Raw genomic sequence first — 15,789 nt, 5'->3', positions numbered from 1 at the left:
CCTTGATAGTGTTTCTGTGGGATTTTTAGTGTCAGTCTCCAGTGTTTGCTTTATTTTTTGATTCACCACTCATGAACTGAACCATGTTCTTTGGTTTTTTGTTTAACCTGTGTCTCAGTGTCCTGTTTTGTTACCTTAGCATGCCGACATTAGCATTTACTCAGCTGTTCCCCATGAAGCTAATGAGAATTCAATTTTCCAACGGCCGGGGACAGAAACATGTTGTTATATGCAAAATATCTTTTGCAAATACTGGGTATAAAACATTTCTGATGGGCCTTGTTTAGACTGCAGCCCAAATTGGATTTTTAAGCATATCCACATTTTATCCAGCTTGATTTTCTTTGACAGCTAAAAAACACATGAAATCTGATTATTCAATAATAATAATCAGATACGGAGGTGATTTCAAATGTGATTCTGATGGGATTTCCAGTCAATCTAAACGTCTCGGTCACTCGGATAGAATTCCAAAGTGCTTCCTCCTCCGAGATTCCACTGAATGCATATTGGTCGCATATCATCTGCCTGTCCTACACTAGAGGATAACTGGCCTGATTTTAGGTCCTGATCTGAGCCTTCCAACAATCGTGGGTGCCTTCCCATTTTATTTGTGAGGGGTCATTTTAACGTCATTGGACAAAATGAACAGCAATTGGGGCGTGAGCAGAACCCCGCAATAACCAATGAGAGCGAGTTGACCGGGAAGCGGATGTTGCATTGTTGATTCCATCTTCTCAGCGATGATTTCATCCACAGTATTTTACATTTCTGTTTATATTATGAAGTCATGTTAATCACACAGGTTTCTGTGAGATCCTAAAATCCCTGGAAGTGTGTGCAGTCAGATTTGACTCTATTCCTCTAGTGTGGGGCAGGATTTAGTTAAGTCAGTTTCCACCAACTCTGTTTACATCGCGTACCGGCTCCACCGTTTGTCCGTCTTCAATACAGCAGCATTAGTTCTATAGAAATCCATGTGGAAGACGAGACGAGACAACGTCAATATGGACAAAAGCAGATCTCATCTGATCACTTGCAATTTATAATGTGAACAGTTGGTCAGGAAGATCAGATTCTGATCGGATATGCTGACAAAAAGTATGAATGCTTAATATTACATTCATACTTTTACCTGTTTTCTCGCAGTGTAAAATACACCTTGAAATGTTCTCTTTTCAACAAACATTATTGTAGTTTGTAGGGGGGGAAATACAATATAAAAGACTTTACAGATGCACCACTACTCCAGGGATTTATTGATATGTCCTCTCCTTCTTCTTCTTCTTCTGTGTGTGATTTAGAATGAGGACAGCTTGAAAAATGGGTCCATATAGTTTTTTTTAAAAGATTGCTTCTAGCAGGCATGTTCATCGAGCACTGCAGCGGCGACTGGCAGCAGAAAACAAATGTAAGAAAAAGAACTACATGACAAGTTGATTTGTTAATGTAACACGGGGGGGGGGGGCGAGTTTAGGTGGATTGAAACTATACAAATATTTATGTTTTATGAAGAGTGAATACGCTTTATTTTGATTACTTGAAATTTTTTAATTAAGCAGTAAAAACGAGCTGAGCAGACGGTGGTGTCAAGTGTTGACTGTTCTCCCATTTTTCAGAACAAGGCTGTTGAAACAACTTTGCTTTAACTTATTTTGCCCTATAGGTATCCAACATTTACAAAAAATACTGGTCCTGGTACAGAATGATACTATTATAGATGTGTATTACTCACACTGCTTTACACATCCCAAAAGTATGCTTGTGATATCAAAATGTAATTATAATGTAATTAAATACTTCTCCTAAACTGGATTGGATTGCAACCATTGTGCATCATGACCTTTGTTGATAGGAAAAAATAAAAAATCAATTTTTTGTCCATCAGAGAAAGTTTTCCTGTGATAAGCATTTCAATTTATCTTATTTTTTTTCATAACACAAGAGTTCTAGTTGGCCTCGAACAATAATCTGTGTTCCAAACGTCTCCATCTGTTATACGTAAACCGACGCTATACATATTGGAGATCGACAGAGTTAGTTATCGCAGTTTTAGCCCTTGGCGTTTTCCACACTTCAAGAATATATGAAAATATGTGAGATTTTATTCATCCATCTTAGTAGCTGTCACTCAAAGACATTATCCTGTGAGCAGCCCAGCAGCCGCTCATTATGCAAAATCAAACAAGACAGTGGAATTGAGTTTGGTGTCCCAGAGTAACATAAGCAAACATAGCCTGACAATTCATATTGCACAAGACTTAGGTGGTCTGCCTTCGCCTGGATATCATGACAACGAAGACAGCGGTCCATCCGAAAAACGTGCGTGAGACACTCGTCTGCTGAGAGAAGTGAGCAAACAACTTTCCGAGCCTCTGATCCACCAGATCCGAGGAAAGTGTATTGTTGGGAATCTTAAAGGAGATGTCCATCTGTCTGTCTGTCTGTCTGTGTGTGTGTGTGAGTGTGTGTGTGCACAAAGACTCTCTGATCCTCCATGAACCTCCATAAAGCAGAAGTCAGGATGTCAGTGTTTGGAGAATCATATTGTCGCTGGTTTCCTTAGAAACAAAAGTTGCCGAAATGACAGCTTCTGACACATGACACTGTTCAGACCCAGGTCACAGTGGCAGACGCCTTGATCTCTGTGAGACATGAATGTATCGTAAGGTGGTGCGACAGTGCCCTCCTGTGGAGCCACGCTGACTTGCACTTGCCTGTGGGGTGAGCTGTGTTCACCACTGACCAGAAACCTATAAATGATGAAATCTCAGATCATTCTTCCCAGACTGTCAACACGGCACAGCACAGTGAGATTTAATCAAAAACAAGTTGAAATGTAAGACTTTGTTTCATAAATAACACCAACTTTGAGCCAGTGCCTCGTCTCTACATCAACATAATTACACAGTTGCCAAAGAGCACTTGCTGTAGATCACTTTTAAATATCCCAAATCTACAAAATGTCAAGCCTCTAAGTGAATAATTTTTCCAACGATTGCCCCATGAACAGCTTCCTGCACTCACTCCCACAGTTCATAAATGTTTCATATACTGCTGTTTTCTGCGAACACGATGAGACAAAGGTTTCCGTGATGTTACTGAGATAGAAATTCCCAAGGCACCACATTCATTTATAATATCTATATAATGAAACAGGGTTCAGCTGGCTTCCATGGAAAAGTCAAAGACTGAGATAGTGGACAACAGTTGTGTCTGAATGAACCCCAAACTTTACCCGAACTTTATTCATTACCTTCCCAATGCTGCTCATCTTCTAAATAAACATGTAGGAGAGATTTTCAGAGACCAAATGATTAAAATATTATATATAATGGAAAAGAAAGCCTCCTTTCATCGTGTTTCAAGGTTAAAAAATGCTTGGCCTCATCATTCTCCCTGTGCAATGATGTCAAAGGCATTCCATAACAAGATGTTAAAAGCAGTATTTGTGAAGCAGCACATGTGCACATTCGTGCAGCCACTAAAGACACGGTGGTCTCTTCACTGAAAATCTTTCTCTCATACTGGAAGGGCTTTTTGGTGAGCGATGTGGTTATTATGGAGCACAAAAGCAAAAGTCAGAGAGAGTGAGAGAGAAAGAAAGAAAGACAAATATTAAGCACTGGAGCTCGTGAAGAATGGCAACCTTAAAATGATAAGTGTTCTTCAATGGAGGGGATGTTGTAAGCCGAGGGCCTGGATATCACAAGGGCTGATGTGCTTTTAAATGAGTCTGAAAGAAAAGTCAGTGAAGAAGCCAAAGCCAAATTATTTATGGATTGTTGGTGTATTTTCTCAATTTCAGTTACAAAAGACCAAAGAGTGAAATCAATGCAAAATTTTACACACTGGACCTTTAAAGCTGAAAAACAAAGGGACTTTAGGAAAAATGACAGAGGATCAGTCACTTAATCAGGAAGTGAACTGTCACTCTCCCATCATCCTCCTCTTCAATGTCATCAAACAAAGTCTTATGTAAATTTTGTTGAGAAAGTGTGAGACCCCTAGTGGCAGAAACTACATATTTTGTGCTTCATAATCATGAGGAAAAAACAGATGACAAGATGTTTGTGTACTGGGAAGAAGTCAAAGACCAGACGTGCAACAGTACTGAGATATGATAGAGATATTTAATTTTCTGGAGAGAGATCAGTCTCTCCCTCAATCCGTTATAAAATAGCAATTTAAAAACTTCTCAATTCAGATATTTACATATAAACAAGTGGCTGTGCAAAAATGTACATCACATTGGCAACAAAGCATCATATATTCATCTCACATGACACATGTATGTACACGAGAAATGCAGACAGATGTGTCTTTTTCAATTTGAAGTTGTTGTCAAACAGCAAACTTAAGTATAAATAGTAATAAAATCTGTCCGTGAACATTCTTTATGAAAAGACAAAAGGGTATAAAGATCAAAATTATAATTATGTGCATTAAAAATATAAAAAGATATCGTGTATGATCATTTGATTGACTTTTTTTTCCTTTTATAAAATTGACCTTACTTTGCATTCCATGCAACTAAACTTCACACATTTATTACTAAATATTAATTCCTATAAAAAACTTTTTTGTGTTAATCAATAAAAATTTCTAAATTTCTAATTTCTAAAAATTCACGTTATAGCACATGAGCCAAACAGTGCTGTTACATTTCAAACAGCCACTTTGTTTCCAAATGACACAACAGTGGTACATATTTTTTTTTTTTTTTTTTAGACATACAAATACAAATGTATGACAATAAAAACACGTTTTTAGCCAGATGTCACTTGATCATTGCACGTCTCGCATTTTAAACTAAGGCTGCGTAATGTGACATTTATAAAAAAAAAAACGCAGACGGAGCCAGAGCCACGTCATTCATTTCATAATGTGAATGTCACTGTTCTTGGATCTTGTAAATAACTCGTGAAGTCAGTTACCTTGGCACCCGGATATTGACAGACAGCCAACTGAATTTTACTTGGTAGATGTAGAAAGAAAAAAAAAAAAGATTCAGAAAAGATGGGACAGGAATGTAAATTACATCAAATCTCTGCAGTACATAATCTACAGTCAAATGTCAACACCTGTGATTAAACCTCGCACAATGCATGATATAAATCTATCAATGATTGTGTCTAATCGAGCAAGGACAAAAAAAAACAACAGAACAATAATGTACACAACCCCCTCAAATCTGAAAGCACTGCTGAATAGATAAAATGTTACATAAAATCCATTCTAATCCATATGGCTTAATCTAAAGAAGGCAACTGCAAGAGACGAGTTCAGATTAGTCTGTGTAAAACAATCCATGGGATGTGAAACTGTGATGTAAAATATAGTATAGTAAAAATGTGTCATAAATAAAATCTAAATAAAATTACTGCGGTTCTGTAAAAAGCAGGCTGTACCTGAACCTTACACAAAAGGGGAGTCTCCCCACAGAGATTTGCTGCTACAACCTCGATGTTAGTGCAACGACACTAACAAGGTTTCTCAAATGTAAAGGGCCTGGTTCAGTCGGAGGCTTTTGTCTTGATGTGCAGCATGAGGCATCTGCACGGGGGAAGTGCCGGTGAGGAAAGACTGGTCTCTGTAGAGCAAACAGAGCCGAGACAAAGGCTGAACTCTTAATATTTGCTCCGTCTCTGTGCTGGAAGGGGAGGGGGGGGCTACGCCTGAAGAGGCTTTTTAAAAGCCGACGTCTCTTCGTTGTTGCGGGTAAATTCTCTTCCCAAAGACAGACGTATCCACGTCCTGCGGTGAGTGATCAAAGGGAGAACTGGCAGAGTGGGACTGAGCCGACAGTCGGCTCCGCTTCCTTAATGCCACTGAGTGAGACTAGTCACTTTACTGCGGGTGCTATTTGAGGAAGCCTTTATACAGCAGGTGTGAGTGACTGGTCCCTCTTTCATTCTCCAGGCAGAGGAGCAGGTCCCTGAGGTTGACTCTGGTAATGCGCTGTCGCATAAACTGTCTGGAGCCGGCTCCACTGGAGCCTGCAGGCGGGCACGGCCCTGATCCTGAGCCCTGGATGGAGAAAACAAACAGTTAGTGATGAGTTTGATGAAACAATGTCAGTAATTATTTATTTATTGTGATAAGCAATGCAACAATGAATCAATTAATAATCAACTACTGTAGTGATTTAAATATAAACAAATAGAAAAAACCCTAGGATGATTAAGCTTATCAGCGACTGTGTTTCTCAGTACGGTGGTGTTTAGCCGCACACAGGAGTTGATTTGTTTGAAGTCACGACAGCAGGAAACAACACTGTGCTAGTAAATGCGAGACGCCTGAAAAGCGGTTGCAGTCTTGACGTATTCCTCACCTCTGCACTGGCACCTCGAACAGGAGAGTGCGCTTTCCGCTTTTTCCTCGGGCCGATTGCTGCCAGAGCCGTGAGGTTGGCCTCTCTCTGCCTGATCTGAGCCAGTTCCTGCTGCTGCATCTGAAACACGCATGGCACAGTTCAGCCAAATACGTCGCTATAAGAAAGCAATTCATTAAGTCACGTTTAGAAGCATTTATTTACCTCTTTGGCCTTCTGTTTGAGTCGGAGCTGCTCGGGATCCTCTTGCCGCGACCGAGACTGCAGTAATGTAGAGGACATTTTAATAATTCAAGATGGATGTGTTCAATTTATTCCCCCAATTGTTTTATTCATTCACTCACTCAAAGTTAGCATATCTTATCTCTAGCAGCCAAGGAAATGCATATTAATGACAGTGACCCGAGATCACTCACTTAGCTTCTCGGTGCAGTCATGACAGTTTAGTATATAGTAATTACTATATATGGTGTCGTGAAAGTGAGCGTTGCTACCTTGGCGGCTTTCATGAGGATCTCTCGCTCTTGCTCCTCCTTCCTTTGCTTCTCCATCTGATCCAGTTGCTCAAAGAACTTGAGCTGACTTCGCACGTCGCTGACCTGCTCGGCCCGCTCGTCCTCCTGGAGGTTCAATGGGTCAGAAGGAGCAAAAAAGTACGACATGAAAACCAGAGGAACAGTAAATGGCAAACTCTTAAGACACTTAGTCCTTTCAGTCCTCCAAACAGTCCAAAAAAAACCTTCGGACCACTCTGAAGTGAACCGAACTCAGACCACCTGCTACAGTTCACGTTGAGTCCGTGTTATGGTTTCACCTGCTCACTGTGAACACAAAAGAACTCACTTCATCATTAACCGGATCGCATGTGCAGAGCAACAGCTGCAGCTCATGGAGGAGTGTGTTTGAGTCAAGGGGGGGGAAAAAAAGACTGTGCTTCTCCAGATAAAAAAAACAAAACAATAACAAAAACAAGGTCCACATCAAATAGCCACAGTCTACAAAGCACAGAAACACTATGGTTGTACTACAACACACTTCAAAGCAAAGTGCACCACAGGAGAACAACTTAACAACACGTGTGGTGATGACATGACAAAATGTGGAGAATCAGCAGAAGAATCTTTCTAACCATCTATCAATCTATCCATATGACCTGGGACAGAAGGAAGACTGAGGAAGATACACACAAAGACACCTCAAGGGGGGTGAGAGGGATATAAGATATGTATAAACTGAAAGAGAACGGAGTCCTTTTCCAATGAGTCTGTTTTGCTTTGCTCCACTTTACAAAAATGACTTTCATGAACTGAACTGTCACCTTCAAATTTATGTTCTTCTGCTGGGCCGCCAGTGACACCTTCTCCAGCAGGTTCTGGAGCCGCTGCTGTGTCGCGTGGGAAATGTAGTTGATCACGTCTGAGCTCAACTCGCTGACGCCAAACTTCTTACCTGTCACGGCGAGAGGAGCGTGGATTAAGTTTTGGACAGTAGTGAAACAGCGTCGACCTTAACAACCAAGAACGCACCGTTCCTTCTCAGTTAATGTGTCTCACCGATCTCAAGAGCTCTCCGGGTGAGTAAGGTGGTGGAGAGGAAGGCCTCGTCCTTACAGGAACGAGTCACCGTGCCAACAAGTTCAGAGCTGGTTGCTAAGATACGGGCACTCTCCTCCGACAAGTTGACTCCTGCCATAGAGGCCACATCATTGATATCGTCATCATCCCTACATTTAAAAGAAAATGTATTAGAGAGATGGCAACATGAACATAATTTACATCTGTTTTTGGTGTTCTCTGCTAACTCAAGTAAAAAGAAAACTCACATTGTACAAAGATTAGAACAAATCTTATACTGAAGCAAAAGAGGAAGTGAATCTACGGGCAAATACTGTATAACATGTGCCAAATTATTCTCCCTAATCATAGTACAAAAATACGCTGGACAAAGGCACCAACTGAATATTTAATTGGATGTGAGACACACCTGAAGGTTCCTCCTGCCTCCTTCAGCTTGTTCCTCTGAGCAGCAGTGAGAAGGGTCTGACTGATGACTTGTCCTCCTTTTGCCGCTGGAGCCAACATCTGTTTCACAGCTGGAACTGAAAGTAACAGAAGCCAGTTGAGACTTAGGCTGATAAGTGAGAACAACGACAACAATGTTCCTGCAGTGAAAACAGCTTGAAACGCATCCACAATGTCAATAAAAAGTCTGATTTTTTTTTTTTGTAATCAAAATTGGCATCTTTATCAAATACTGGATTTTATCCTGCAGTTACAGACAATATCCACAGGGTGGCAGCACTTCCATAGAGTACACAGCACTTTTAAGAGACTTAAAAGGACCTTAGAGCATTTGCAGTGATGCCCTCTGATAAATAACCACCTGTCTGTAGCTGTTTGACGACCTGTGGCTGCTGACCCACAACGATGCGACTTTGAGGTTGTCCTCTCAGTGTCACCATGGGAGACTGAGTTACTGTCATCTGTGTCCTCGCCATCGCCCCCTGTTGTTGTGGCACGATCTGACAAAGGAGGAGAAACACAACAAAGGAGGAAACAAAAATCAGACGGATACACTTAGGAACTTCCACCTGTGAGTCAATCACAACAGAAATATTACCAGTGCTGATTTGCTGTGCGGCGTCTGAGTGAGGCTGATGACTGTGGTTTTGGTTGCAGCGGTGCTGGTGGCTGCAGTGGCTGCAGTGGACAGCGGAGGTCGCAGCACCACAGCGGTGAGGGCCGTAGAAGCCGCCGCAGCAGGCCGAGTGCTGGGCTGAGGCAGGAGGCTCTGCTGGATGAAGGCATCAGAGTCTGGAGTCATCTGACGCAGCGCTGGGAGACTTCTCTGCGGGGCACAAAGACTATATGAACATTTCACACAAGTCTGTGTAAAATAGAAGCAGAGTTTCACAGCCACGGTCAAAACATGAGAAAATAATTGTGGAATAAACAGTTGTATGAAAACAGAAGTTATTCAAAATCAAATTTTTTAAACACTTCGTTAATCATTCAAAAGTGGCAAGAGTGCGTTACACACTTTACTTCCAAAACACTGCCAGGACAATGATTAGAAGTAAAAAGATAATATTAAACTAACATGAAATAGTAATAATAATACATATATATTGCGGTATAGAATCATGTAACAAATTAAAATGTGCAAAAAGTATGTATTTAAGCGCAAAATGGCAAACAAAAACAGCTCATTAGTGATTTGAAAGCTCATGTGAAAATAAAAGGACCTACAAGAACCCTATCTCAATCTAACATGGCAATTTAACACAAACATAAACACAGAAAATCACTACAGACTCTGCACAGTCGAGCTGAATGTGCCTGATCAGTACTGTGTTCCGTCTACACCACAAAGTGGGAACATGTTAACCTGAACTTACCTTCAGGAAAGGCACAAGGTAAGGCTGTGGTGAGGAATGGAGCTCCTGGTATAACCTACCGGTGAAATCTTCAGGCTCTATCTTTCCTTCCTGTTGGTCAAAAGACAGAGAATCACATTTGAATGCAATGGCCTTTTGTGATGTTTTGATAAACAAAACCTGTCGTTTTGTTTTCAGTCACAGTGGAGCAGGGCTGCTGAGCACATACAGCAACAAACCAAGTGCTCAAGTCTAGGCAAAAAAAAAAAAAGAGGAGAGGTTTGTCTAAAATGTGTCACTTGAAATTGTTTGTCACACTTTAGTTGGTGGCGGTTTAGCTCTAGAATTAATCCCAGGCCAGTAGTCATCTGCTGTGTTTACTCATGTTACTCTAATAACAAAATATCTGGCAAAGCCAATGACAAAGGTAACACAAGACACTATGAACCCGCTTTTCAAAAACAAAAGCTTAAATTACACAAGCATCAGCAATCACAGTGCACCACACTATGGATGGGTGGACTTGTGTATCTTCCCTCTATTGGCATTGACTGTCTTTCGGCATGAGGAAGCGGCTCATTTAGTGATAAATCTGTTGCATTTTTACCACACTGCACACACTGGCACTCATAGTAAGTCACCTGCCAAGTTTGAAGTCTGTCAGGTGAACATTATTGTGATTAACAGACGGACAGACAGACGTTTCTTGAAATAATAGATTAGTAACATCACGCTTCTTTCATCATCTGAGATGTCACATTTTTACATCAAAGCTATTTAAAAATGATAAAGGGCACTTGCCTTTGGTGGGGCACTTCAAAGACATCAAAAGGACCCTTTGCCATCATATGAAGAGAAATTAAAACTATTTGATAAGATGTTTTTATGTTGGCTTCAACTGAGACACACACAGACACACAGATGTTCCTTAACTTAATAGAGTGATAATGGCAGATTTACCAGGCAGCAATAGAGATCACCTCTCTGTACAGATGCAAAAACAGATCCTCATGCAGACTGTAGATGCTTTATGCACCCCTAACTGAAGGGTAGCAAAATTACTACCATCTTGATAATGTGCTCTTTAAATAAAGTGCTATTATGCCACTAACTAGATACCAGATTTTAATTGGAGAATCACAATAGCTGCTTTTGTTGTGTGAGTGTGAGATGAAGGATGGGATGTAGAAAAACATACCAGCAAATTTTTGACCAGCTCCTTAACACTGGCCGTCGTCTCGGAGGTCTGTTTTCCATTGGACGCCAGCTTAATCAGCGTGGATAGAAAGTTTCTGCATTTTTTCACATTCTCCAGTGTCTCCTGCAAGAACAGCATGCACATCTCGTTATTATACACGTTAGACTTACAGTTCAGGACATGGACAAAATGATCCAGTCTTAGTACTTCTCTCTTACAGCTGAGACAGCTATTGGAGGGGGCCTCATGGGCCCACACCTTGCTGTTACTGTAGTGGCTGCAGATCCAGCCTGAACAGTGGTGGACGTCCCCAGTGGCTGTTCTGGGGTGGTAGCAGCTCCTCCCATCATGATGGTGTTCTATAAACGTCAGTGAATATACAGTCTTGACATGAAATGTAGGAAACAATTTTTGATTTCCAAGTACAATTCATCCTTGGAAGAGCTTGATATTGCAGTTTGCTGTTTTAATATTCAATTACAACAGCAAGACAATTACACAATGGAAGCCCAGCTTTTGTTTGCAGGTATTTGGCAAAACAGGATGACCACACAAACAACGAAACTGAAACTCCTATCCTCTTCAGAACTTAGGAGACCCACGAATGAGATAAACAGAAAAATGAAAAAGACTTTATCTAAAATCACAAGCTTCTTCAAACATGCACTGCAAGTACTTGAGTCAGATTCTGCAGAATAATCCAATTTTTTAGTACATATTGTTGGCAATCGTAAGCGAAGCAATGCCAAATTACACAGTGAGCACAGCGACATTTGTGGACAATCCGTGGGAGGTGAGAGGGAACAAAAACTAAAAAAGGTCCATGAGTGAAACACGGAGTTTAGGCAAAGAGAAAAAGAAGATAAAGACAAATGCCTTGACTTGAGTGACGTGAGCAGGAGAGCAAAGGGAAATTATAAAGTTGATGCAATTATTATCAAGCTATGCCCATATAATGACCAATACGCAATACAATTTAAGCCAAATTTACGGTTGTAAAAGTGTGCCAATAAACTGAATGTCCTACACAGAGCTGCCAGTTTGGTTTAATCTTCATTCTCCAAGAGTAACAGACTCCACAAGCCAGGTTTGATGTAATAACTGAGTCATTCAAATGGACATTAGTTACCATTCTTGAAGATGGAATGGACAGTACTAATGGATTCATTTGACTTCATATTTTGCACGGGCAATGAAAACTGTCAAAAGAGATGTGTGATGGAGTTACCTGCAACACAGGAGGCCTCTGCAGTTGTGTGGTGGCTGTCACAGAGGTTTGGGCTGTGGTCGCTTGTTTAATAATAGTGGTGGGGGCAACTGAACGAGTGAGCAGTGATGCAGTTGGAGCCTATAGGGACATGACACGTACACGTTGAACATACGTAAGTCAAAATAGCACTTATAGTTTCACCAATAAAAATGTAACATATTTTCACATTTCTCCCTGACTTCTTATGGTTTGTTGACTCATTTGTATTTGAAGCCATCAGATTTGATCGGAAACCACTCAGCCAGCGTGTGCATAAGAAAATAGCAGCCAAAATGTAATTAAATCAGACTATAATGTAAAATGTGTTTTTTTTTTTACTTCACAATGTGCAAAATTAAAAGATAGTTAAATGGCACTGAAACATTGACTATCGATCACTCAAGAAGTTCAGTCAGCAGGTAGCCAGTCCATTCACTCCGACACTCACACCTACGGTCAATTTAGCGTGTCCAATTTGCCTAATCCTCAAATCTACATGTTTATGGACTGAGAGGAAACCGGAGAACCCGGAGAAAACCCATACACACATGGAAAGAACATCCAAACTCCATGCAGAAATGCCCTTGTTCTGACCGACACAAACTTCTTGCTGCAAATGCAACACTATACATCTATTGCATGATATTTGTGCATCACTGTCTAAAAGGTATGAGTCATATTTTGCGATTGTGACTGGGGGCCATGTATTCATCCTCAGTCCTGGTACCTGTAGAGAAGTGATGTGCACAGGTGGAGTGCTCGTGGGGGCGACGGGTCGCGGCGTCATGGCGTTTTGGGACTGCGACTGAGCCTGCATCTGAGCCAAGGTCTGCTGGTGTATCATCAGCAGCTGCCCACTCTCACTACGAACCAAGACCATGCCTGTAACAGGCACAGGTCGGAGGGTTACACAGGTTAATGCTTTTCTGTTCCCATCCGTCTAATCAATACACCAACGTGACACGAGGGAGATATGAATTATTCCTCTGAATAGATGTAGTGACATAAAAATTAACAACCCCTGAAAAGTGACAATGAAATCTAGTTAATGGAAAATGCTATATTTCTTTTACAGGAAGGTAGTTAAGATGCTTATGGTGAATAACAGGAAGCATAATGTTACAACCAATACTTTGAAGGAAGATTCAGCAGACTATAATTATCTCCTCAGGCTACAAGCACCACCTCCCATTTTGATGAGTTCCTTTCAAAATGATTTTAGCTCCTGGAGCTGTAGCATCTTACTTTGATCATGTCCTTTTGCACAACAGAAAGAAAATCTAAAATTGACAGGGCAGAAAATAAAAATGGGTACAATGCCAGGGGGAGAATTTCCATGTGTTTACAGTAAACAGGCACAACATTGAAACCGATAATTGGATTAAATGTTGTGGTTCATGGGTGAATACTGTTATATAAATCAAAAGCATTTAAAGCCCTGAAACAATGTATAATTTCAGGGCACAGTTGAAAGTAAATTACAACTATTTACTTGAATCATGCACTTTTTGTATCTTATCAATTATTGCCCATATGCTGATCTATAACAAATTAGTACCAAAGTATATCAGAACAACAAAACTGTTTTGTGCTGGGTTGTGGGAGAATACATGCTATATAATAGTATGCAAAATGTTTTAGAATAACTGTGTTTGTGGTTGTAACATTTTACGGTCTGAACGATTGAAGATTCCCAAACCTGAAATAATTTCTACATTTGAGCAATTTTGTTTTGTGTCACAAATTCTTAATTATTCCATTAATAGCCCGAGGTTAAAAGCAAAATCTGCTCTAGTATTATCTAATGTAAGAGAGGGGTCTGACCATTATTCAAACTGTGGGAGAGATGCTTAGTTACATATATTTAGCCATAGCCATACTTTGCTATTGTCCCTAGAAAGACAACGTGATTACAATCATTTGCATTACGTAGATGTGTTTTGATCAGATAATATCCAATAGGACTTTTTAGATGCAAATCCGACGTCCTGGGCCTTTTCTTTGCTGTTTTAAATCTTCCTTATCCTTGTAATTCTGAAGCAGTCTTATTGTTTGCCTCTGTTTAAATTGTTTTATACTCATACTGTCTTTGCCTTGTCTAACCATTTGCTTTTGTTAAGCACTGTTTTTTTCTAATGTGCCAAATACATATCTATGATCTGAATTTGCTTATCATGTAAAGTGGAATATAAATGGAATATTCTAGTAGCATTTCATGTAAACATTATAATCTGGTCAGTAGTAGTCAGATTATTGTTGTCCATGTAGACACGGTGACTGTCTAACTTGTTACAAGAGAAAACTTTATGATGTTCTTAAACTGGTTATAAGTTTACCTGGAGGCAGCTGGATGTTTTGGATATTTGGAGCGTTTGGGGCATTTTGATGATGCTGAGTAAGTCGAGGGGCCAGCACCTGTGGGGCAATGGTTCGAACTCCACCAGGAGAAGCGGCAGCGATTGCTGATGGTACTGAAGTCCTCAGGTTCTGCAATACAGTCGCGGTTGTCCCGGTCAAAACAGTTGAAGCGACGACTTGTGCACCAGTCTGCACTATAGTCTTTGTGGAGTTGGCAACAGATCCAACCGTGACAGGTGCCGTTGTTAAGACTGTGGTAAGGTGTGAGGTGTTGCTGGGAGTTTGCATAGGTGGCCTGACGAGCGTGACCGTGGGAACACTATTCACGGAGGACTGAGACGAAATCACAGGCGAGGTGACCGTATTATGTCCACTCGAGACTGGAGTCTGAATAATAGAGCAGTGAGGTGCTGCGCTGCCTTTGATCGCAGAAACAGGTCCGTTGTTTACAAGCGTGACAGCTGGCTGAGAGTTGCTGTCACTGCTACCGTCAGCTGGAATGTGACAGTTCGTGACCACGACACTTCCATTTAAAGTCTGAACACCAGTTCTTCCTGGTTTCCCAACACAAGATGCTCCATCTGGTCCTACCGAAAAGACTCCGCTAGCCGTCGCCGACTTGGACTCACTTGGCGGGGCTGTCATGTTCAGTCTCGCCGGTGATGTTGTCCCGGCTGCTCCATCCATGCCTGAACTGCAGGACCCCGCACAGTTGATGACACCTCCGTGCACTCCAGTTCCTACAGCAGCGGAGACACGTGAAATCAACGGAGTGTCCAACAACTCTCCGCTTCGCATTAGTTTCGGGAGCCGACACAAGTGGAGCCAAGTTAGCTACAACCAGTTGAACAACGTGACCAAAATAAGCTAACGTTAGCTAACCGGAGCGGGCAGCTATCTTACCTGCCTTAGCAAGCTCTTGTTGTTAAAGTCCCATTTTGCTGCACTGAACATTAGAATTGTTGCCGACGGCTGAGTTTCCGACGTGATTCGCTGCACGCTGAACTCTCTCTACTGCGCTGACGTGATCCACTCATGATAGCTCACACTCAAGAAACCCGACTACATTTCTAACTACTTTTTCGCCACCCTTCGCGTACAACAAAACATTCTCCAGCGAATCGGAGCCCACCGCCATCTTTGCCGAGCTACGCTCGCTCGCGAGACGCATGCGCCGATTGGATGTGGACTCAGTGACGTGGCCTCACCGGGCGCTGTGATTGGCTCGTTGAGGAAAATAAATCCTGGATCAAATACTTGTGAGCTGCAGTCAG

The 15,789-nt window shown here is 41.3% G+C and overlaps 1 protein-coding gene across 1 annotated transcript; it reads right to left on the bottom strand.

Annotated features, from left to right (window-relative positions):
- Positions 1-4,114: 4,114 nt before the first annotated feature.
- Positions 4,115-15,313, bottom strand: LOC131469036 (transcription initiation factor TFIID subunit 4-like). Its single transcript, XM_058643865.1, has 15 exons — positions 14,494-15,313; positions 12,885-13,039; positions 12,137-12,256; positions 11,127-11,267; positions 10,909-11,031; positions 9,732-9,821; positions 8,954-9,181; positions 8,717-8,855; positions 8,318-8,432; positions 7,888-8,057; positions 7,653-7,783; positions 6,829-6,954; positions 6,539-6,595; positions 6,335-6,454; positions 4,115-6,030 (listed from the first exon to the last, which is right to left on the bottom strand). The coding sequence occupies exons 1-15, from the start codon at positions 15,311-15,313 to the stop codon at positions 5,863-5,865; spliced, it is 2,703 nt and encodes a 900-aa protein (XP_058499848.1). The 3' UTR covers positions 4,115-5,862.
- Positions 15,314-15,789: the final 476 nt, after the last annotated feature.

The sequence above is a fragment of the Solea solea genome, chromosome 11, assembly GCF_958295425.1.
Source record: "Solea solea chromosome 11, fSolSol10.1, whole genome shotgun sequence".
NCBI lineage: Eukaryota > Metazoa > Chordata > Actinopteri > Pleuronectiformes > Soleidae > Solea > Solea solea.
This window is presented reverse-complemented; position numbering and strand designations above follow the sequence as displayed.

Coding starts and splice junctions, on each gene's coding strand:
- LOC131469036 (XM_058643865.1), bottom strand. CDS start 15,313: ATGCGAAGCGGAGAGTTGTTGGACACTCCGTTGATTTCACGTGTCTCC. Junction 11,032..11,126: donor CTCCAATAGCTGTCTCAGCT/GTAAGAGAGAAG, acceptor CTGTTCTTGCAG/GAGACACTGGAGAATGTGAA. Junction 9,822..10,908: donor AGCTGGTCAAAAATTTGCTG/GTATGTTTTTCT, acceptor TTTGACCAACAG/GAAGGAAAGATAGAGCCTGA.